This window comes from Thamnophis sirtalis, unplaced genomic scaffold, assembly GCF_051295495.1.
Source record: "Thamnophis sirtalis isolate CommonGarterSnake01/CBP01778 unplaced genomic scaffold, rThaSir2_p1.2 scaffold_10, whole genome shotgun sequence".
NCBI lineage: Eukaryota > Metazoa > Chordata > Lepidosauria > Squamata > Natricidae > Thamnophis > Thamnophis sirtalis.
Genome location: NW_028261390.1, coordinates 16573832 through 16596993, shown reverse-complemented (window position 1 = coordinate 16596993; position 23162 = coordinate 16573832). Strand labels below are relative to the sequence as shown.

The window sequence follows — 23162 nt, the reverse complement described above, 5'->3', positions numbered from 1 at the left end:
TATCAACATCAATAATTGCAACTTCAGCATAATGGTTTCTCAAATGTAGTGTGATACATCACTTGCCAATGAAAATGTTATCAAGAAAATAGAAGATCTAAGTTATAAAAGTTGTGACCTCAAAAGCAAGCATGGTCTCCAGAGCTCCTCCAAAAATTTTAGCTGAATTGAATTATTAATGTGACAAAGGTGAAAGTATGAAATGCATAGAATTCATTGTGTTAACAATATTGAAAGCAATTTCTGCTGCTTTTTTGTGCTGACTCTACTGACATATATAGAATTCTCAAGTCATTCAAAAGATAAATGTTGTTCCAGTTCTGAAAAGCATTGCACCACTTGGCAATAAAACCTCTTAAGTTTAGTCACTTGATTCTCCATATTTATTTACCACACTGAACATAAATTGCAAAAAGTGGGAATAGGTTTGATTGTTAAACATAGTGTGAAAACTTCTTTCAGTGCTGAAGTTTAAATGAAAATGAATAAGGTTTTATTTTTCTAAAATTTACAGTTCAACTTTGGATATGCTTGATGGATTCATGAACTTTAGAGTTGCACCATGTAGGTCCATTAATCTGTCAGAACTGAAGTGTGCTGCGACTAATGGCCTTCCATCTAGAGAAACTGTCTGCAGTCAAACAAATAGTTATTTTATCCAAATAAAGCTTTTGACAGGATAAATACAATCCATGGTAGTAGATTAGATTTGTGTAATCGTTTCATTCCACTGCTTTTAATAGGTTGAAGAGAGAATGGATAACAGTCTATTTTGCTTTAAATAGAGAAGAGAATAAGATTGCAAAAAGGTCCTTAACTTACATCCATCTTAATAGTATATTATTTCTTCTACTCTGTTCTTCCCTACTTTCCTGGACATTATTCAAGGCAAACAGAAACACAGATACTCACCTTACTATACAAATATTTAATTTCCATTAATTTTCAAAAAGAAGACTCTCTTCTAAAGCACTATTTGCACTGGAGATTCTCATTCTACCATCATGTGGATAAAATGAGTTTACTCTGACTTAACAATGAAAGCCAGGGCCATTACTCAGAGTCAGCCTTTCTTTGCCTTTGGGGAAGTGAAATAAACAACTTTTGGTGAATGCTCACTGGAAACTGCCTATCAGTCGGGCATTTAGCCTGACATTTTAGTGAAAGAGAATTGCACTTCTATGAATAAATTCCAGAATCCTTTTATCAGAATGTGCAATTTTTCCATGAAACACTATAAAAGCGATTTAAATAATTCATAAACAAGAATTATTAAGATACATATTTTGTTTCAATAACATCTACTAAATCCTAATTTCAAATTTCTAACTAATCCTTAAGGTTGGGACTTTTGTTGTTTCTTTAGTTTCATGTAGAGATTTTGTTTGATTTTCTGGGTGACGCTTACAACTGATTGCTAGTGCAAGAAATTAAGATAAACAAGTGATTACCTAGGTCTGTGATGGTGAACTAATGGCACGTGGGGCATGCAACGCCCTCTCTAATGGCACGGAAGCCGTTGCCCAAGTCCAGCTCTGCCAGGCATGTGCACACGCCTCCCACTGGCCAGCTGATCTCTGCCGTGCATGTGTGTGGGGTGGGGCATGCGGGGCAAGTGCAGGCGTGCACATGTGTGGGAGGGCAGACAGTATGCAGGGGGGGACACATGCACACACATGCACATTTGGGTGTGCATGGGCGTGCTTTGGGCACTCACTACAGAAAAGTTTAGCCATCACTAACCTAGGTTTTTTTTTAATCCTAAACTTAAAAGCCAGAGCTACATGTTTTATCACTTGACGGCCACATCTAGAAATGACATTAACAGATGAATTAAAAAAAAAACCATCGTGTTTATTCTTATTGGAGCATTTTTCGTCCATCAGTTGCATAAGAGTTGCATTTCATCTATTCTGTCCTATTTCTAGTAAATGAAAGTCAACCATATTTAAATTAAAATGTTAACTTGACAAGTTGACCTGGTGCTATTCAACACAGCATATTTTTACACACCTCATTTTTTCAGTACTAGCTAAAAACCTGAATCAGCAGTGCATTTTGTTTGTCTTTTGTTAACCGTGTATTTTCCAGATATAACATACTTATTTTACACATGAAACTAAACTAGGGTGGTATAACATATTTCTTTTTGTGGATCTAAAGTTATAGATGGAATATGATTTTTTTATGACAAGCAATGAAGAGACAGCATTGGCAATCAGCATTTGTTATAAGTTGCTATCCCTAAATCTCAGTAGCTTCTGGGGCCTGCGTATTTTTTATTATTATTTTATAGCACTTATAAAAAAAGCAGAAGGCTGGCTAGGAATATCTGCAATGATATTAAAAAAAAGTGCTTTTTACAGATTTTTCATAGAACAGAGAACAAATTTTATAGAACAGAAAGAGACTTCCCAGAACAAATCTGCATGATTTACCTCATGTTCAGTAAATCAATCATCTTGTCCACTAAAACTTTTCTGCCGTGAGTTTAGTAGGGCTTGTCGCTGGATGTATATATGTAATGTTTCTGTGATATTTAAAGCTCAAATGGATAAATATCCCCATGTTCACTATGCTTCCATATCTCTTAGTAACAAGTATATAAGTATTTATTAAGTAAAAGATGCAAGCTATAGCATTTTACTCAGGGTATGTTTTTGGCAACAAGCATATATTTAGCCCCTGGGGAGGTTTCTGACTGTTAAATGTCAAAATAACTATTCATTTAAAGTACTAGTAAGGAGTCCAAGATGCTGCATACATTGTTTTAAATGCTGAATTTTTTTTTAAAAAAAAACTACATTAAATTATGGAATCAATTTGATTTTGGTTTTTTGGCAGGGTACTCATGACAGATTGCCAGAATATCATATTTAGATTTTTTTTATTGAAGTTATTGTTATCTAATGTATCAGGGTTATGTATCAAATAGTTGGTGTGATTGTAATTAGCTTCCTACAGCAAGATTTATGGATGATATCTCCTCCTCTCTATGTTGAAGTTCTTCAAATACTTCACTTAAGTATGATGTATTGATTCGAGCCAAACATAAATATATCAAAAATTATGGCTTATTAGATCATTGGAACACACGAGCTCTTCACGTCCCTTGATCAGTATGCAACTATCAATTCATGGACTTTCATGTAATGTTGAACCTTTTATTCAACTTCCTAGTATCATGGTTTATAATTAATATTTTCAACAGCAACAAATAACAACTACAAAAACAACAGCAGCAGCAATGTCATTCCCGACTAAAATGAGGAATCTTTGAAATTATTTTTAAAAAAAGGAAGATTGGAGAACATTTGCTGCGATAATCCAGATAAAAATGCTACAAGGTGCGTTTAGAAGCAGCAGATTTGAATATATACATACATGCATGCATACATACATACATACATACATACATATATATATATACACACACACACACATACATATATACATACATACATACATACATACACACATACACACATATACAGACATATACATATATGTCAATGACAATAAAGGATGTGACACACACACATATATCCTTTATTATCATTGTACAAAATAAATACAATGAAATTGGTTTTAGCCCATGACAACAAATAAGAATAAAGTATAAGAATAAAATGCAAGTAATTAAGGGGGAAAAAGAAAGAAAAAGAAAAACTAGTCATAAGTTTCTGTGTGTGCGTGGAGTGATTGTGGATAATACGCTTTTGGACTTCTATTTTTAGGTAAATACCTACACTGGTTATTTTGGAGAGCTGGGCAATGTGAAAATCCTCTAATTTATGTTGGCAGAATAATTACTGTTACATGATCAAACTCTTGGCCTAAAATGAAACAGTAGCAGTGGTAGGCTTAGTGCTGAAAACTTAATCTTAGTGAAATATGCAGAATGTTCACCACAGGCCATTCACAACATTCAAATTACAACAAGGGTAGATTTCTTATAAATACAGAGTGCCCTTTCTAAACTTATGTTGGGTGCAGAAGGAAAAGAGAAAAGTCTGTCGCTGTAGACTGTACAGGATAGCCGGACACCTTCACTGTCTCCATTATGACCAAAGTTTCATGATTTTATCACAATTCTGTTTACATTCAATCTAGATAATAAATCAAAGATTTGTAAAAAAAATAATAAATAATAATAATTAGCATGATCCAGTGATTAAAAGATTTAAATACCTAAGCCTGATGAAATGTGATTTCAGAAAGTAATTACGACAAGGTATTTAAGTTATTAGTTCTAATGAGAGCTTAGAAATTTGCAATATCATACGTTAGCCAAATCCAACTATGAACAAACCCTTGGTTGTGGTATGCATGCAAACATGTAAAAAAAAATCAATTAACCTGATCCAGTGGTTATAATATTTAAATACCAAAGTCTTTAAAGTTGAATAATTTGAAATTATGTATTGAAGATGGTGCTTACGCATGGCTATTTTTCTCAAAATCAAGATTTCTGTTCCATAAAAATATAAATACAAGCTATTCCAGTTTATCATAGAATTTTGCTTCATTTGTTTTAGAAGTCTTAGCTGGGATTACTGACAAGTACATGTGAAAGAAATAAATCCTTAAAGTCTATCAAGGGCAGAAATCCATCTGCTTTTTTGATAGTAACACAACATAGTGCAGTATGTTCCCAGTTTACATTTACCATATTTCCTGGCGGACAAGAGTCTGCTTTTCATACTTATTCATTAGTCAACCTTGTATTACCAGTGCCTTAAAGGCACCTCACCTAGCTCTTATCACATTTTGCAGAACATGATAAAAGATATCCTTTCGCTTTACCCATAAACAACTTCCATCGTAGTCCAGCAAAGGTACCAGAAAGAGATTAAGTGACCATTTTTGAAAGGGGAAAAATTCGCTATGAATTATGAATTTAAAATAGAAGTTGTAAAGCAAAATAAAATCTGATCTTAACTGGCAAAGAAATGCCGGCTTATAAGAAAGACTTAATGCTTCAAATGTAAAAGAAATAGAAAAGAAAATAGATAACCTGAAGGAAAAAGAGAGGCTACTTGTTAGAAGCACACGACATTATTTTATTTGAAAAATCTTCAGTTTTACTTCCTGTGGTTCTCAGATATATAACTCTGTGTTATTGTAAGATTGAGATTTCCTATAGTCTATTACTAAATGGAGTAGATTAAGTCAGAAATATGATTGCATCTTGTACTTTTTCAAGGTTGCTATGGAGTAGCTGTTCCTAACTTGAGGGCCTGTAGATGTATCCTTCTCGCCCATTGTAACGGATGGCATGCAGGTTAGGGAGACTATGTCCAACACATCTTGAGGGAACCAAACTAGGGAACTATTAAGATGCACTGGATTAATATTTTAATAGGAAGATTTCTGTATGTGAAATGACTTTGTGTTTAGTCAACCACCTTAATTTTAGTGAACTTAATGCCAGGATATTTTTAAATTATTAAACTTCTTTTAATAGAAATTAATGGAAGAACTGTGGGTGAATGTTCTGAGAAAGTAAATACACGCAAGGTGAGATGGAACTGCATATTTTTAGAAAGAGAACTTTAGGCTGTTTTTAATTTATGCCATAAACAATGAGTTGAATCTCACTGTTGTTGGGAGTTTTTCAGGCACAGGCTTGTATTTGCTGAAACTTATTCTGAACTTGCTATCTGCAAAGCCAGTGCACTTTCCAAGAGTTTTGCACGGAAGTTCCTAGAATTCTCAATAGCATCTCCGACAGCTATTTCCCGACACAACTGGAGGGTACCAGTTTAGGGAAGAGTACTTTAGATATGCAAATACATTCAGTGCAATAATCATAACAGACCACATGAACCCTGGAGGATAACATTAGATCTGGATTTTTAAAGTTCCAACAGAAAATTGAAGGAGGGGAAATCAGCTGCCAATACTGATTTCTACACTGTAAGCAAGTCTTTCATTAGATCAATTGTGAGGGGGAGAATTAAAGCTTTCTTGTAGACAAAAAGGTTTTGCTAACACATGGTAAGCAAAAGACTGGAATCACAGTGAGAACATGACTTCTGCATAGGAAAGCACACAGACATTGTAGTTTTACATCAACAATAGTACATCAACACTAGCCTTATCTCTTTTTTTGTACTAGTAATATATATTTATATTTATTTAGACATTCTACTCCCCCTCCCCACCTGAAAACACACTGTTGCTAAGGAGTTAGAGTGGGGAAGAGAAGGGGATAAGATAGGAGAGGCCTCTATGGGGCAAGCCTGAGGGAGAGGAGGGGAGAGGAAAGGATCATTGGGGACCAGCCTGAGGGAGAGGAGAGGCTTCTGTGGAGCAAGCCTGAGGAAGAGGAGGGGAGAGGAGAGGATCATTGGGGGCCAGCCTGAGGGAGAGAAGGGGAGAGGAGAGGCTTCTGTGGAGCAAGCTTGAGGGAGAGAAGGGGAGAGGAGAGGCTTCTGTGGAGCAAGCCTGAGGGAGAGAAGGGGAGAGGAGAGGCTTCTGTGGAGCAAGCCTGAGGAAGAGGAGGGAAGAGGAGAGGATCATTGGGGCCAGCCTGAGGGAGAGGAGGGGAGAGGAGAGGCTTCTGTGGAGCAAGCCTGAGGAAGAGGAGTGGAGAGGATCATTGGGGGCCAGCCTGAGGGAGAGGAGGGGAGAGGAGAGGCTTCTGTGGAGCAAGCCTGAGGGAGAAAAGGGGAGAGGAGAGGCTTCTGTGGAGCAAGCCTGAGGGAGAGAAGGGGAGAGGATCATTGGGGGCCAGCCTGAGGGAGAGAAGGGGAGAGGAGAGGATCATTGGGGCTCAGCCTGAGGGAGAGAAGGGGAGAGGAAAGGATCATTGGGGACCAGCCTGAGGGAGAGGAGAGGCTTCTGTGGAGCAAGCCTGAGGGAGAGAAGGGGAGAGGAGAGGCTTCTGTGGAGCAAGCCTGAGGAAGAGGAGGGAAGAGGAGAGGATCATTGGGGCCAGCCTGAGGGAGAGGAGGGGAGAGGAGAGGCTTCTGTGGAGCAAGCCTGAGGAAGAGGAGGGGAGAGGAGAGGATCATTGGGGGCCAGCCTGAGGGAGAGGAGGGGAGAGGAGAGGCTTCTGTGGAGCAAGCCTGAGGGAGAAAAGGGGAGAGGAGAGGCTTCTGTGGAGCAAGCCTGAGGGAGAGAAGGGGAGAGGAGAGGCTTCTGTGGAGCAAGCCTGAGGAAGAGGAGGGAAGAGGAGAGGATCATTGGGGCCAGCCTGAGGGAGAGGAGGGGAGAGGAGAGGCTTCTGTGGAGCAAGCCTGAGGAAGAGGAGTGGAGAGGATCATTGGGGGCCAGCCTGAGGGAGAGGAGGGGAGAGGAGAGGCTTCTGTGGAGCAAGCCTGAGGGAGAAAAGGGGAGAGGAGAGGCTTCTGTGGAGCAAGCCTGAGGGAGAGAAGGGGAGAGGATCATTGGGGGCCAGCCTGAGGGAGAGAAGGGGAGAGGAGAGGATCATTGGGGCTCAGCCTGAGGGAGAGAAGGGGAGAGGAAAGGATCATTGGGGACCAGCCTGAGGGAGAGGAGAGGCTTCTGTGGAGCAAGCCTGAGGGAGAGAAGGGGAGAGGAGAGGCTTCTGTGGAGCAAGCCTGAGGAAGAGGAGGGAAGAGGAGAGGATCATTGGGGCCAGCCTGAGGGAGAGGAGGGGAGAGGAGAGGCTTCTGTGGAGCAAGCCTGAGGAAGAGGAGGGGAGAGGAGAGGATCATTGGGGGCCAGCCTGAGGGAGAGGAGGGGAGAGGAGAGGCTTCTGTGGAGCAAGCCTGAGGGAGAAAAGGGGAGAGGAGAGGCTTCTGTGGAGCAAGCCTGAGGGAGAGAAGGGGAGAGGAGAGGATCATTGGGGGCCAGCCTGAGGGAGAGAAGGGGAGAGGAGAGGCTTCTGTGGAGCAAGCCTGAGGGAGAGAAGGGGAGAGGAAAGGATCATTGGGGCTCAGCCTGAGGGAGAGGAGGGGAGAGGAAAGGATCATTGGGGCTCAGCCTGAGGGAGAGAAGGGGAGAGGAGAGGCTTCTGTGGAGCAAGCAAGCCTGAGGGAGAGAAGGGGAGAGGAGAGGCCGATCTTAACCACTCATTAATTTTCAACCTGTAAGTGTCGATTTATGAAGCCCAATCACATAGTTTGGTAGCAGAGCATGAGTATCCAGCTAGTGTGTGTATACACACACACATGATTGGTTTACTAATGGAATTGCCACCAATAAGCCAATTTCACAGGTAATCAGTGCCTGTTACTGTAGTGGAATAGTAGACTACTATTCTAAGTAGACAAAAGGAAGCAGCTAACAAGCTGCCTTGTAAGTACATAATTACGCCCTTTCTTTAAAAAGGATATTATTCACTGGATAATCTCCAAAGGCTACTTTAAGGACATTACAGCTTATTATGCCAGTCGATATTAGAAGTCCTTTTAGTTTGTAGATCACTGATCTGGTGGAGAGTAATGGTGTCATTTAAAGTGTTTCATCACATCATTCCGTGTTGATGGAAATAAACCAAAAGAAAAGAAACTCCTTCCAGAGTGTGTGTGAGAGAAAAAGAAATGTTTTCTGTGGCTGCCTGTGTCACTTTTTTCAGCAGGCAAAACAGGGTTTAGGTTGCATGGAAGCTGTAACAACAAATTATCACTGTTACAAGTTAATAAAGCTGTTTCTTGAACGATTCTTTCATAAAGATAGTGTGTTAGGAACGGAGAAGATTAAAAACTTGTACATTAACTTCAAGTTTGAATTAATGCTTTAGAGAGCCAAAACCAGACTCCAGGAACTAGCTTAGATTTTTATCTATTCCAAGTATACTCCTTTTTCTTTCACTGCAGTAAATATAAATGTTCTTAGTTTATTATCTTGACATTCTTTATCACTTTATCTATGTATGCTACTGCAATTATTACTGTATTTTTCTCTTTGTCATCCTAAGTTTAAAATGGCACAGTGCCCTAATAATCTTTATAGAGGGAGAGAGAAATGCAAGCTGTGTGAAGCGGTGAAGGGTTTTTAGCATATTTTGTGCCTGAGTAAAAAGTACCTTTTATTTCATGTATATTCTACCTTTCTACCTGCGACACAAATTCATATAAAGGAAGGGAGATTATCTCTCATCAGTTTATTTCTTAAATAACTGTGTCATAAACTAAGTCAGTGATTGTGTAGTTAAACTCAGGAGTTCTCAGTCCAGAATAACAGATTTCGAGGGACCTTGGAGGTCTTCTAGTCCAACTCCCTGCTCAAGCAGGAAACACTACACCATTTCAGGCAAACATCTGTCCAGTCTCTTCTTTAAAATGTAGTGACGCAGCACCCACAAGTTCTTTTTTTTCCAAAAAATAGCAATAGCAATAGCAATAGCAGTAGACTTATATACCGCTTCATAGGCCTTTCAGGCCTCTCTAAGCGGTTTACAGAGAGTCAGCATATTGCCCCCAACAATCTGGGTCCTCATTTTACCCACCTCGGAAGGATGGAAGGCTGAGTCAACCCTGAGCCGGTGAGATTTGAACCGCTGACCTGCTGATCTAGCAGTAGCCTGCAGTGCTGCATTTTAACCACTGCGCCACCTTTTATATAAGATATAATATATCTTTTATTCTCTTACATACCATTTTAAGTATGCACATAATTGTTATTCTTCTTTACATTTGTCATTCTTATAAATTTGTTATTCCATTTAATAGGTTATAATATACAGTTTGGGTTGCTTTGTTTACCATCCTTTCCTCCTGTTGTAACACCACCTTATTTTCCCTTTCTTTTGTCCCTCCCTTCTCTACTTTCTTCTTTCCTCGTCTCCTTCCCCTTCTTTCTTCCCTTACCTCTCCTCTACTCCTACTCATCCTCTTCCCCTTCCTACCTTCTCTCCTTCTCTTTCTCTCCCTTCCACCCTTCTCTTCTTACCTCTTTCTTCTTTCCCCCCTCCTCCTCTCATTCTCTCCTCCTCTCTCCCTTTCTTGTTCTGTTGTTATAGGTGTCTCTTTCAAATCTCAGTTTATGTTTTCTTGGGATGGTATTTCCGCAAACCCAAATATAATTTAGTATAATTTCTTACTCCCTTACCTTCGCTAATCTATCCTAACTATGTTTTTTCCCCTTTATATCTCGCTCTTGAATATATACTTATATATTTAATATTTTCTTTTCTGTTTTCCCCCCTCTTCCCCCCTTTTTCATTTAATAGTGGATTGTCTGGGTTCTGAATCTTCTCCTTACTTTCTTTTCTAGCTTGGCACACACAAGTTCTGATGACAAGCCGTTCCACTGATTAATTGCATGGCCAGGAAATTTCTCTTTAGTTCTAGGTTGGTTCTCTCCTTGATTAGTTTCTATCCAGCCCTTTCACCCAAGATGGCTGGCAGCAGAACATAAATTCAACAGCAGATTAAGCTAATACAGAACAGTTCCAACTACACACTTTAAAGCAGCAGGCTAATTGCTCTGCCCTCCAATTTCTTGCTGGTGGTTCATTTCTCCATTGGCACTGCTGGCTGGTTGTAGCAACGAATGCCGCAGTGCACCAAGTTGTATCAGAACAACACTATAACTATAGGTATTTGTCCTGCAGGTGCATTTGTACTGGTATCTTTTGGCTCAAACATACAAAAAAATGCTGTCAATGATATCATGAAGGAAAATAACTGGAGAAAGTAAAATTGCTACTAGCTAAGTACTGATCAAAAAAAGGAAATATTAAAAATGGAGGTGATTGTCAGGGACATAAAATGGGATTCTGTCTATGTTGTCATTTCCAATCCAAGGCAATTGCTTTATTCTTTGTGATGGTTGGGCTATTTCTAACCAACAGCACAGCTTGACTTAACTTTGAATATTGTCCACATACCATTGAATCCTATTGACAACTGACCACAAAGTGGTGCATTTTTTATTGTTACTCCGAATCGTCCAAACTTGTAAATCAATACAGTATATCATAATGTATATATAAAAAGTTATTGACCATGTTTGGGAAGCATGGAAATAAATGAACCATCTCAACTAGTAATATTGTCAGCGTTCCAAGTATCATGTAGAATTAAATCAGAGTCCAAGGCAAAACGATCCTTAAAGTTCCAATTTAATAAATCAGACATCTTAGCACATATGTGAAATCCCAATTCTGGAAATTACATCAGAATCCCACCCAGTTAAAAGTTCATGATCTTGTCCCCACACCCACAAATCCATCACATGGTCCAATCGTCTTCTTCCACGCTGGTATCTGCACCCAGCTGCTTCTCATCAGGTGCCAAGGTGCGGAGACAAAAGATGACCTTGGTCTTCTAGAAAAGAATGACAACAATACATTCCACAATCCTACTCTTTTCTATTCCCCCCCTCCCATCAACTATACTAATGAAACAGCATAATGAAATACGAGAAAGTGTGGCAGGCCAAAATTCTAAAAGGAATATAATTGCAGGCCTGACAAATATATTGCTAGTTGATCCTAGGTATTGCTTTATTAAATAAAATAACGGATGCCCATCCCTAAGGAGAAGTGAAGGAATAATAAGGAGAATAAGTGGTTTTATAGAATGTAGACAGTCATTTAGGTTACACTTGTTTACAACTGAATTTGATATTTATGTTTCTATAAAAAATGTTTTATAGGATAACCTAAAACATCGTTCAGTTTCAATGGGTTGAACTTCCTTGACAGAAGTAATCCAATTTTTAAGAGACCTTGTGTCATCTCTTTGTTAATAGTAATTACACCCATCAACTTTGTTCAGTGCCTTCTGGATTCATGCACACAAAGCAAAATGGCAGTGTGCCATTTCAACAAATGACTGGCTAAGAAATTATTTTCAATTAACTTTTCAAAACAAGTTGGAAAAGCAAGCAATAAATACCTGATTGAAAGGGCCTCACATGCTCCGTGTTCATCTGTATATAGAAATCCAGTCTCAATTGTCACATTTTCAAGTGAACAAAAGACAGATATTATAAGATAAGCAGATATAAACACCTCCTGTTTTTTTTAAAAGTCAAAGAGTAATTTATCCTCAAACTGCCTTGGTCCTTATATCTCCCCTCCCCATCTCTTACTTCATTTGGTACAAGTAATAACTGGAATTCATTCCTATAAAGCTAAGTGCAGAGCAGTAGGAGCAAAACAGATCCCACTCTCCATTATTAATAAGATAGTCATAGCAGAGTATAATGGGGATCTTTCATTAAAAATGCTACTTATACATTTTCTTGGTACATCGCCATCACATCACCTTAATGCTTGGTGCTTTACTGGTATTCTAATTAGGAAAGGGTTTATCAATCACATTCTGCTCTATGCCAATTCAATCTACTGAACCACAATTCCATTACATTTAGTTTTGCAACAAATCCTTCCTTCCTTCCTTCCTTCCTTCCTTCCTTCCTTCCTTCCTTCCTTCCTTCCTTCTTTCCTTCCTCTTCCTTCCTTCCTTCTTTTTCCTTCCTTCCTTCCCCCCCTCTCTTTTTCTTTCTTTCTTTCTTTCTTTCTTTCTTTCTTTCTTTCTTTCTTTCTTTCTTCTTTCTTTCTTTCTTTCTTTCTTATCTTCTACTTTTGTATACAATATTTGTATACCTTAGAAGCAGCCTCACAAAACTTAAAGAACTGCAATCCATGTATTAGTCCTGGAGATACAATTTTGAGAAAAAAAATCTCTGTCTTTAACAAATAGTATATTTAAATATGTTTTTCCTCCCATCTTAGATTTACGGAAAACTTTTGAACAGGAACCATTAGGAAAGGAAGTATCTTTGGAGCAAGAAGTCCTACTTCAGTGTCGCCCACCTGAAGGAATTCCAGTGGCTGAGGTGAGTGACAGGAGTCTTTGGAGGGTGGGGAGCTGACGCTCTTATCCTGAGACCTAATCTGTGGCTAATGGTGCAGTGAATTAGGTGATGGCATGATAAATGGAAGGTAATGGACATCTAACTGCCTGCTGTTGGTAGAATAGATTGATTGGAAGCTGATTAATGACTTCAGAGTCAATTAGAATGCCCCACTAGGCAGAGCTACAATGGGTTGCTTCCTTCCACTCTTACGCTTCCTCTGATGAAACAAGAACACAGCTAACATCAGTCTCTTAAGACAGGCACCATGTAGAACGTATGAATATAACTCTTTCTTCCCCCATCAGGCCATGCCAACATTTGAATACTGAAATAACCAGCTTTCATATATATTATTAAAATAATTTTAATGTTGCATTTACTTTTACAGCTATGATTATACATATGGTGACTCATTTAAATTGCATCACGATAAGTATGCACCTGCTGTGGTCTGATAAGGATTTGGAACAAAGGAAACCTATAATCCATCTTTTAATGTTCCATGTCTGTTTTACTTAACAGCAATTAAAAACACATGAAATAAGTATCTTGATATCTATCTTGAGGAAGCAACCTACTGAGTAAAGGGAAAAAAACTATAAATGTTCTGACTAGGGAGCCCATCTGTTAAGAAAAACCTACCCTCCAAACTTGGAGGTCGTGCTGCTTTTAAAAATGCTTGTGGACTTTCTTTTAAATTGGACTTAAAGACTTCCACTTCGTCTACTAGTTGAATAGACATATGTAATACTTGTTTTATATTGAATAAATAAAGGCTTTATAATACAGTTCATGGTAAAAGCTTTAACACTATTTGCAGAGATGCTGCACAAAATGACATTTAAAATATTTGCTTCAAGGCAAGATTTAGAAAACCTAAAATATGTAAAAAAAAATATTTACATATTAAACTACAAGTGTATTTATTTCCATATTACATAATGGATATATCCATCAGCTAACCTAATTCCAGATAAAGAGAAAAGTTCTTCTGGATATGCCAAATTATAGTAACAATGAAGCCAATTTATGATATAAGTATAAGAGATATTTCACATTTCTCATTTTGGCTATATAGGAAAAGTTACACATTTTGTAAAGTGGTATTAGCAATATACCATTAGAGTTACAAGAAATGTAGCAGGGATGGAGATATAAGACTACTAACACACTTGGCTTTTATTGAGGCGTCCATTGGATTTTCTGAAATTCTTCCCAAAGTGAGGAAGTCATCTTGGAATATGACACCTAATATTCTGTGGAATTGTGACCAATTATTTTTATTACATATCAATTTTTTCTCTAAGAGAGAGAGAGAGATCAAAAGAGGGATCCCCCATCATTTTATCCCTTAACAAACTAAAGATGTACTTGAACCTAGATTGCCTCTGTGATTGAAACAGATGTTGCTCAATTGTATAAAATGAATGCATGTTCTCCTACATTATGTGGTCTGTTTTGGGTGTAGCAGTGACTTGGAAAATAGGAGGATTATAATTATAACAATACTGAGTTGAGTTCAGAAGCAGTGGAAGTGAATGACTACAGGTGGATTGCATTTGCATATATTCAAACATGCTGTTATTACAATAGCAGCACAAAGGAAGGTGTATAGTTAAAAACTACACACCCTTTTTTGGCTCATATGCCAAAAGCTGGGGGAGTGCACATGCATGCCACACCCATAATGCGATTTCCGGTTTGCTCACAGGGCCGTTTTTTGCCCTCCAGAGCCTTCAGAGAAGGCTCCTGAAGGCTCCGGAGGGCGAAAATCAGCCCTACAAGCAAACTGGAAGTCTGTTCCTGAACTTCTTGTTTGCCTGTAGGACCAATTTTTGCGCTCTGGAGGCTTCAAAGAAACTTCTGGAGGGCAAAAAATTGCTTCAAAATAAGGCCGAAGTAAGTTGGCCAGCGCGCACATGTGCACTGGCCAGCTGACAGGGCAACACCTCGCGTGCCCTAACAAATGGCTCCGCGTGCCATCTGTAGCACATGTGCAATAGGTTCGTCATCACGACCCTATGACATTGCGTACAAATGGCTGTCCAGTCTCTTCTCAAAATCCTCCAGTGATGGAGCACCCACAACTTCTGAAGGCAAGTTATTCCACTGATTAATTGTTCTAATTGACAGGAAATTTCACCTTAGTTCTACATTGGGTCTCCTTGAAAAGTTTCTGTCCATTATTTTTTGTCCTGCCTTCAGGTGCTTTGGAGAATAGGTTGATCTCTCTATTCTCTGTGCAGCCCCTCACATATTGAAAAACTGCTATCATGTCACTCCCTAGTCCTACTCTTCATTGTAGTAAGCATACTAAGCATATTCATTGTAGAGTTTAGTCTCCAGATCTGATATAATCGTTACTCTTTTCTGCACTCTTTCTAGAGTCTCAACAACTGCTCTAGATCAGAACAGTAAATATAAAATAAAATATATTCTCATCCATGAAAGCTTCATTGAGGACTTAAGGCCAGTCTCTGCCTCCCTGTCCCCCGCTCTCTCTCCTCCCCCCTCTCTCTTTCTCTCTCCCTCCCTCCCTTAGCACAACATACCTCACAGGATCATTGTGAAGGGAAATAGCAGGAGGGTGCGCTATAAACACACTTTTGAGCACCTGAAGGAAAGACAGGATATAAACTTAATATATAAACAAGTGAGAAAGCAAGAAGATTTCTCCATCATAATGTATTTTCCAAATGATCGAAGACATTTTTACAACTTAGTAATAAAATATTGTTTATTCTTAGTCACACCTCATATTTTCTCAGTCTACCCCGTGCAAAGGGCCTTCCAGATAAGGAAATCCAAATATATTACCATCATTTTGGTAACAAGATGCTTGTCATTCTCTTTTCTACCAATTTCTGTGGGATTCTATAAAATAGCTGAGCCAGTCTGTATAAAGCATATCTCAAAGCATATCCTGATTTATTAAAACAGCAGCAGATAAATATAATTACATGGTTAATGTATTTTACTCCTTTCCCATTTTTATTTTATAGACTGGTGCAATGAGATTAATAATTTAATGCGGAGATAGGTTGGAAGCTAGTGGTGTGATAACGCTAGAATTAATCAACTACTGTTCTCAAGAAGAACTTATCAGTTTCCTTGCTTCTGAATTGCCTAACAACCAGCTGTTGCATAGTGACAAGAATATTTATAACGGGGCGCGTCATATCGCAATTGCATGATGGTATTTAGGGAATTCATTACCTTTGCTAGAAGCTGAGATTATTCATGACTGGCAGATTGACTGGGTTCTAAATTATGCACAAGACACGAATCGTCCCTCCCAATGTTTTAATAGTTTTGTCCCCAAAGCAGAAATGATTGTGTGCCAGGCAAAGGGAGAAGAAACACAATTAATAGAATGAGAAGTTTTCAGGGTTGTTTTTATGTCATATTCAACCAGTTACAAAACACTAGTTTTTTGACAGGGAAAATAAGGTAATTAAAAACAAATGGTTTAAAATATTCTATAAGTAAAGGTAAAAGTTCCCCTCGCACATACTATGTGTTAGTAGTTGCTGACTTTAGGGGAGGGGTGCTCATCTCTGTTTCAAAGTCGAAGAGCCAGAACTGTCCGAAGACGTCTCCATGGTCATGTGGCCAGCATGACTAAACACTGAAGGCACACGGAACACTGTTACCTTCCCACCAAAGGTGGTTCCTACTTTTCTGCTTGCATTTTTACATGCTTTCAAACTGCTAGGTTGGCAGAAGCTGGGACAAGTAATAGGAGCTCACTCCATTACGCAGCACTAGGATCCGAACCACCGAACTGCCAACCTTTCTGATTGACAAGCTCAGTGTCTTAGCCACTGAGTTCTCAAAATGTCCCTCAAAATATTCTATAAGGCCACCAAAAAAAAAAAAAAAAAGACTTTATAGTCAGTTTTTTTTAAATCTTCTTGGTAAATGCTGCTCTCTTAAATCAAACAGTCTAAGAGTGCATACATAGACAAAAAAGGATATTTTTATTTAAACATACATTTCGTTGTTGATATTTCTGGCTGTGCTTTTTTTCAATAGACCTAAACACATTTCATTATAACATGAATCATTTTAATTTCTAATTAGAAAGAATCTTGTTTGTTTTTATCATACCGGGCGACAATATGTATGTGGAAAAACTAACACAGCTATACATAAAATATTTGGAAATACCTGTAAGTTTATTTCATACTTTCTTAAATCTAAGCTTATAACAATTATCTAACTTTTATATAGTGACTGGGATCCTCTTGAATTGAACCATGGTTTACTTTAACAATAGTTTACAAAAAGTCAGACAACACACTCAGCCATAAATATGGTAAGCTACAGATGAGCTAAACAAGATAATTATTTAGATCATTCATATCTAACTCAGGGCTCATGGGCTGCATGCGACCCTGAACAGCTAGTGCCTCATAATAATATAAGCTTTTAACATTATTATGTGATTTTTAGCCATAGTTATTTTATATATTTTATATTCAGCACCATGATAATTCCTCTTTACTCGGTGGACGGCCAGGCAAGCCAAAAAATTGGAAATGCCTGATTTAGAGTAATATGATTACTTACTCCAAGTAATATTTTGTTTCTATATATAGAGACTGCATAATTATATCATGTGCATGAGAATTTATTAAATGACAATTGCTTTGCCTCATCTCTTTATGTAAATAATATTTCAACATATATACCTGTTCTGACCCCCTCCTCTGTCCAGTAACGAAAGCCAAGACAAGCGTAAAATGGAATGTCCTTTAATAACAAGACCAGACTCTCAGTGGTTGAAAGCCAAATAAACAAACAGATAAGGACCTTGGCAGCAAGTCTGACAAACCTTGGCAGCAATTCAGACTAACTCTGGCAGCAATCCAGCCTGCCAAGTTCGTTTCTCTTTAGTCCAAGCGTTGACTTCTGCAAGAAGTGTGTGGCACAAGCAGTCTCTTTTATAGTCTGGAGAGGAGCTTAATGACCATCAGCTGAGTGTAATTACCTCCTGTAATTACGTTGTTGTTCTTGACGCCGAGTAGCCCTTTGACGGCGTGCATCCCGGAACAACCCACTGTTGGTTTCTGGATCACTCTCTCTTGTCTTCTCCTCACTGATCCAAGGCTCAGGCACCATCTGGTGGCCAACCAGTCTTTCTGCACCCTGCTCAGAGTCGGAATCCTGTCCAGGGTCCTCCAGGGCCGATTCATAGGGCCCCTCGCTGTCGGAGTCTGGACATCTATCCATTCTAGAAATGTTTAAAATGCTATTAAAGATGCTGTGGCTAATTATTATACACTGTTTCCATAATTGCTTAGCAGTTTAAGGCTGGTTTTTGGATTTCATATCTAGGGTTAAATGATGAAGTTTCGGGATACATTCCTGGTGAGGAAGTTAGACTTTTCTCTCTTTTTTTGTCCTGTTGGAAGAAAAATCCAGTCCGATTCCAAGCGGGAGAAAGGCACTGGAAATAAAATGGAGACTGATTAGAAAGAAGGACTCTGTTTATTAATGAGCAGAACAAACAACAGCATGTAGTTCTGGGACAGCTGACAATTGGTTTGATGAGTACATGGATTTTTATAGGGTTCTGAAATGCTGCAGGGGGTTGTGCATTGTAGTGGCCTTGTGTCTTTTGCTATTCTAATGGTGGTGGGTTAATCCTATTATGTCCTAAAGGTCCTGTCCTGTTATTAGAATTTCAGGTTTATGTGTGTGAAAATTCTTAATCCCATCATCTGGACCTGAAGGTGTTTTATTTGTGAATAGGTTGGCCCGGATTTCTTAATGGGTATAAGATATCCATCTCTAAATGTTTCAGGCATCTGCTGGAGGCTGTTGGGGCTGCTTTCTGCCTTTGTTAAGATTTTTCTCCATTTCTCCTTTGGGAAAATATAATATTCTGCCTCTTTTAATATTCCCCAAAGTATTTCATTCTTTGGGGAGGGATGATTACTTTTTATAGTCCCTAAGTTAATACTTAGGGTATCTTCTCTAATATCTCCTAAATTGTGTTTATATATTTGAATTTACTAGCTGCCTAACTCCAATGGACTCTGGGCAGGCTTTGTGTTACTTCAACAAGAGGTGGATGATACTGTGAAGGTTTACATCACTAAGGAAATAACACACACACACTATCTCAACTTCTGGAATGTCATCCTCCTTGGCATATTAAGATTTTGTCAATCCTTTGATAGCATCAAAGGCATTCAGTAAATGCTAACATTTTGATGCCATTCAAAAAGTAATTTTTTGCAGTTCATCTTTTGATATGCTGTCATCCACAAGTTGGTCTGTTAGTAACTATTGTGCTTTGAAGACTGAAACATATTAATTCACTTTGTCAAGCAGAAAAGATTGATGACCACAAGCTAATTGGCTGTGAAGCCTATTTGTACTGCCGTTGGGGCAGACACCAATTAACACTTGGCAGGTCCAAGAATCCTATCCATAAAGCCGTTTAATGTCTTCCACTCCACACAATTCCCATTTGCCTTTTTTATTTTTTTTATTTATCTTAAAATCAGGAGGGAAGTCAAACATCCAAGAGAGGAGATTAGCCTAACAGAGCTTCTGTATAGACTCCTCCCAACATTGTTAGAAGAACAAAATACAGAAAATTAATGAGTGCAAATAACTTACTTTAGTATTTTATTGTTGCCACCACCAGCAATGAACAAGATATAAAATATTGGGGGGAAGGTAAGTCAGTTGAAGGATTAGATTATTATTTTAATTTGAAGATGTGTGTGTTCTTTGTTTAGATTCCATGCCCTTGAAAGGTATTATAATTGCCAGACTGAAAGTTGGCTGCAATTTTCCAGGTCCACTTATTAATATAAATAAAACAAGCAAGTTTGAAAGTGCTTGTCATTGCTCTGCTTAAAAGAAAGATAAGCCATATCCAGCCTTTTAAAAGAGATTTTTTCCTGAAATACGCAAGTATGTGTTTACATTTAAAACCTCTATGAGAAAATAATCTCATACACATCTTACTGCTTGTGGTTCAGAGTGTGTGAAATCTACACATGTCTGCACATTAGTTTGAAGATGTGGATATGGTCATTTTTTACAAATGAATTTGCAACTCCTCCTGGATTTTAGGATCTTATGACTGATTAATGGCAGGCAATCACTGCAGATGAGTAGTAAGATAGTTTTTTTTATCCAGAATATTTTATGGCATAGAAAGGATATTTGCTATGCTGTTTGTCCTCAGCAGGAGGGAGCACTATTTAACCTACCATACGGAAAGCTGTCCGTCATCTACAAATTTAGCTGCCTATTTAGTCTGTATATACCATATTTTTTAGACTATAAGACGCATTGGAGTGTAAGCTGCACCAAGATTTTGAAGAGGAAAACAAGAAAAAAAAGTTTTTGCCCTTAAATTACAAACACAATTGAGCCCTAAATTTATGTTGTTAAGTGAAACAGTTGTTAAGTGAGTTTGCCTCATTTTATGACTTCTTGGCACCGTTGTTAAGTGAATCACTGCAGTCGATAAGTTAGTAACCCAGTTGTTAAGTGAATCTGGCTTCCCCATTGACTTTGCTTGTTAGAAGGTCACAAAAGATGATCATATGACCCTGGGACCCAGAAAAGGTCATAGATATGAAGCAGTTGCCAAGCATCTGAACTTTAATTACATGATTATGGGGATGCGGACAAAGGTGGCAACAATGAAAAATGGCCATAAGTCACATTTTTCAGTGCCATTGTAAGTTGAGAACTACCTGTAACAAAAGAAGTATGAGCTTCCAATAATATTTGCTTTTCTACTGCAACTGGTATATGGAAACATTAACAATAGTAAATGAATCATAGAATTAACCCTAACCCTAATCATTACACTGACCTTGATACTAACTGCTAATTCCCATTTGGAATTATTCTGCCATCTTTTATCTATCTATCTATATACATATACATATACATATACATATACATATACATATACATATACATATACATATACATATACATATACATATACATATACATATACATATACATATATACATATATACATATATACATATATACATATATACACACAGAACCAGAAGCCAGACTGCTAAAGCACAATCAGCCTCTTCAAAACCCCTCCTACCCTCACAGGAAACACAACCCCCCAAACAATCAGAACAGAACACCCCTCCACCAAATAATGACACACTTCCACCTAATCAAGACACACCCAAGCCCCCATTCAATCAGTTTTAATCCCCTACTGGCAGTTAAAACTTAATCCCCTACTGGCAGTTAAAATTTAATCCCCTACCAGCAGTTATAAGGAACAAACAGCCAAGATCCCACACTACTCCTGGAAACACCAAACCTGAAGTAGTCAGTAGCAGCCTGAAGATGACGAATGTGACTTCGTCGAAACGTCGCCAAGACATCTCCAATTCTACGCGGGAGAAAACCCGAACAACTAGAGACCTACATACATATATACATATATACATATATACATATATATACATACATGCATACATACATACATACATACATACATACATATATATATTGGGGCTTACCAGGGGTTGTAAAAAATCTTATATATATATATATATATATATATATATATATATATATATATATATATATATATATCTGTGTGTGTGTGTGTGTGTGTGTGTGTGTGTGTGTCTGTGTGTGTCTGTGTCTGTGTCTGTGTCTGTGTCTGTGTCTGTGTCTGTGTCTGTGTCTGTGTCTCTGTGCAATTTCAACCAAACTTGATACACAGATTACTTACTCTCTTGGAAAAAAATACTGTGGGTTTTTTGGAAAAAAATACTGTGGGGGTAAGACACCCCTAAGACCCCTCGGGGTATATGTTCTGTTAACCTACAGCCTGTTGTGCCTTAAAATGGCTTCTACTGTACAGCGCAGTGGAGTTGTCATGATAACAGCTTCACAGTACTCCACAAGGGGGTTCCCTCTGGTAAGGGGAGAAATCCAACATTAAAAATCACATTTTGCCCAGACACGTAAATAAATACCTGGGCAATGCCAGTTTATCAACTAGTTTTTAAAGATAACAGCACTTTCTATTCCAAAGTTTAATGTCCAATTCAAAGTTCCAATCTTTCCAAAATCTGAAAGTTTCCAAGTGTTGTCATAACTTGAAAATGGAGGTAGGTATAAGAATATTAAAAAGTCATCTGCATATGTTCTCACACTTCTAGTCTGGCACAACGTCATAGGTGGGAATTTATTATTTTCTTTCACCTTCCTCCCAAATTGCCATCTTAACAAAGTCTCAGGCATTTCAACCCAAAAACTGTATATGAAAATTAAGTGTGTGTGCGTATACATGCGTGTGTGTGTCTGATAACAATTTAACGAAGAATTTCTGCACTAAACAATGCACTAAAGCCTGATGATGCTTTAAAAGAAACCCCTAGCACTAGAAATTTTCTTTTTTATTCCTAAATTTTAGGTGCTTTTAAGTTTACATAACAAACTAGCTTTTGATATGCTGCTATGGGAAAGTCTGTCGTTTTAATTTGGTCCTTTTAAATGTCAACCAATAGTTGAAATAGTTGAACATTTGGAAATTCATTTATCTTTCAGAAAAGTGACATGAGCATCCATGTTCTAGTAGTAGCTAAAGATGTAATTCCCAGAATCTGTCTGGAAGTATAACTCTTAAGTTTGCCCAGTTCCGATATAACTCTTTGAATTCTTGTTATATTTCAAAGTAGTTGAGGTCATGTTTGAAACATTCTTCTTCCCAAGAAGAAATATTCAATTTATCATTGATTCTTTGAGTTTCCAACATATGCTTTACAGATTACGATCACGAGTTGCATTAGAAATGCCATTGTGGCCTCTGGTTTTGATTACTGCAATTTGTTCTACATGGAGCTGTCCTTGAAGAGCCTTTAGAACCTTCAATCAGTGGCATTATGTGGCTACATGGCAGTGATGGGTTGCAGGTGGTACACCCCGGTACGGGCAAACCAGTGCCTGCCGGAAGCACTGGGTACCGTTCCGGTACGGTGCTCCGGAGGGCCCACCCGCCAACCATCCTTGCCTGCATTTGAGCTCTTTGGCACATCTGTGCATGCACACAGAGCATACGGTGCCTGCACGATGCTCCACCGAGCAGCTGGAGCGTTGCAGAGCATCACAGGAGGTAAGGACGCATGCACGCATGCTGCACACATTCATGTGGTGGACGCCGGGCCCCGTTGCACTGCACCGGTTGCAACGAGATCCGGAACCCACCACTGCTACATGGATAGTAAATTCATGACGCAGGGTTGAATTACCTAAGGGACTGTCTTCTCCCAGTTGTTTCATCCCATAGATTAGGCCTCCTCCGAGTTCCATCAGCCGGTCAGTGTCGACTGGCAACCACGTGGAGGAGAGCCTTC

The 23162-nt window shown here is 38.6% G+C and overlaps 1 protein-coding gene across 1 annotated transcript in view; it reads left to right on the top strand.

The window, feature by feature from the left end:
• The window catches only part of UNC5C (unc-5 netrin receptor C), a 348175-nt gene that overhangs the window by 232159 nt on the left and 92854 nt on the right, over positions 1-23162 (top strand). The window contains exon 4 of the mRNA XM_087724118.1: positions 12659-12762. Coding sequence (XP_087580244.1) covers positions 12659-12762 — 104 coding nt within the window. The remainder of the gene's footprint in view (positions 1-12658; positions 12763-23162) is intronic.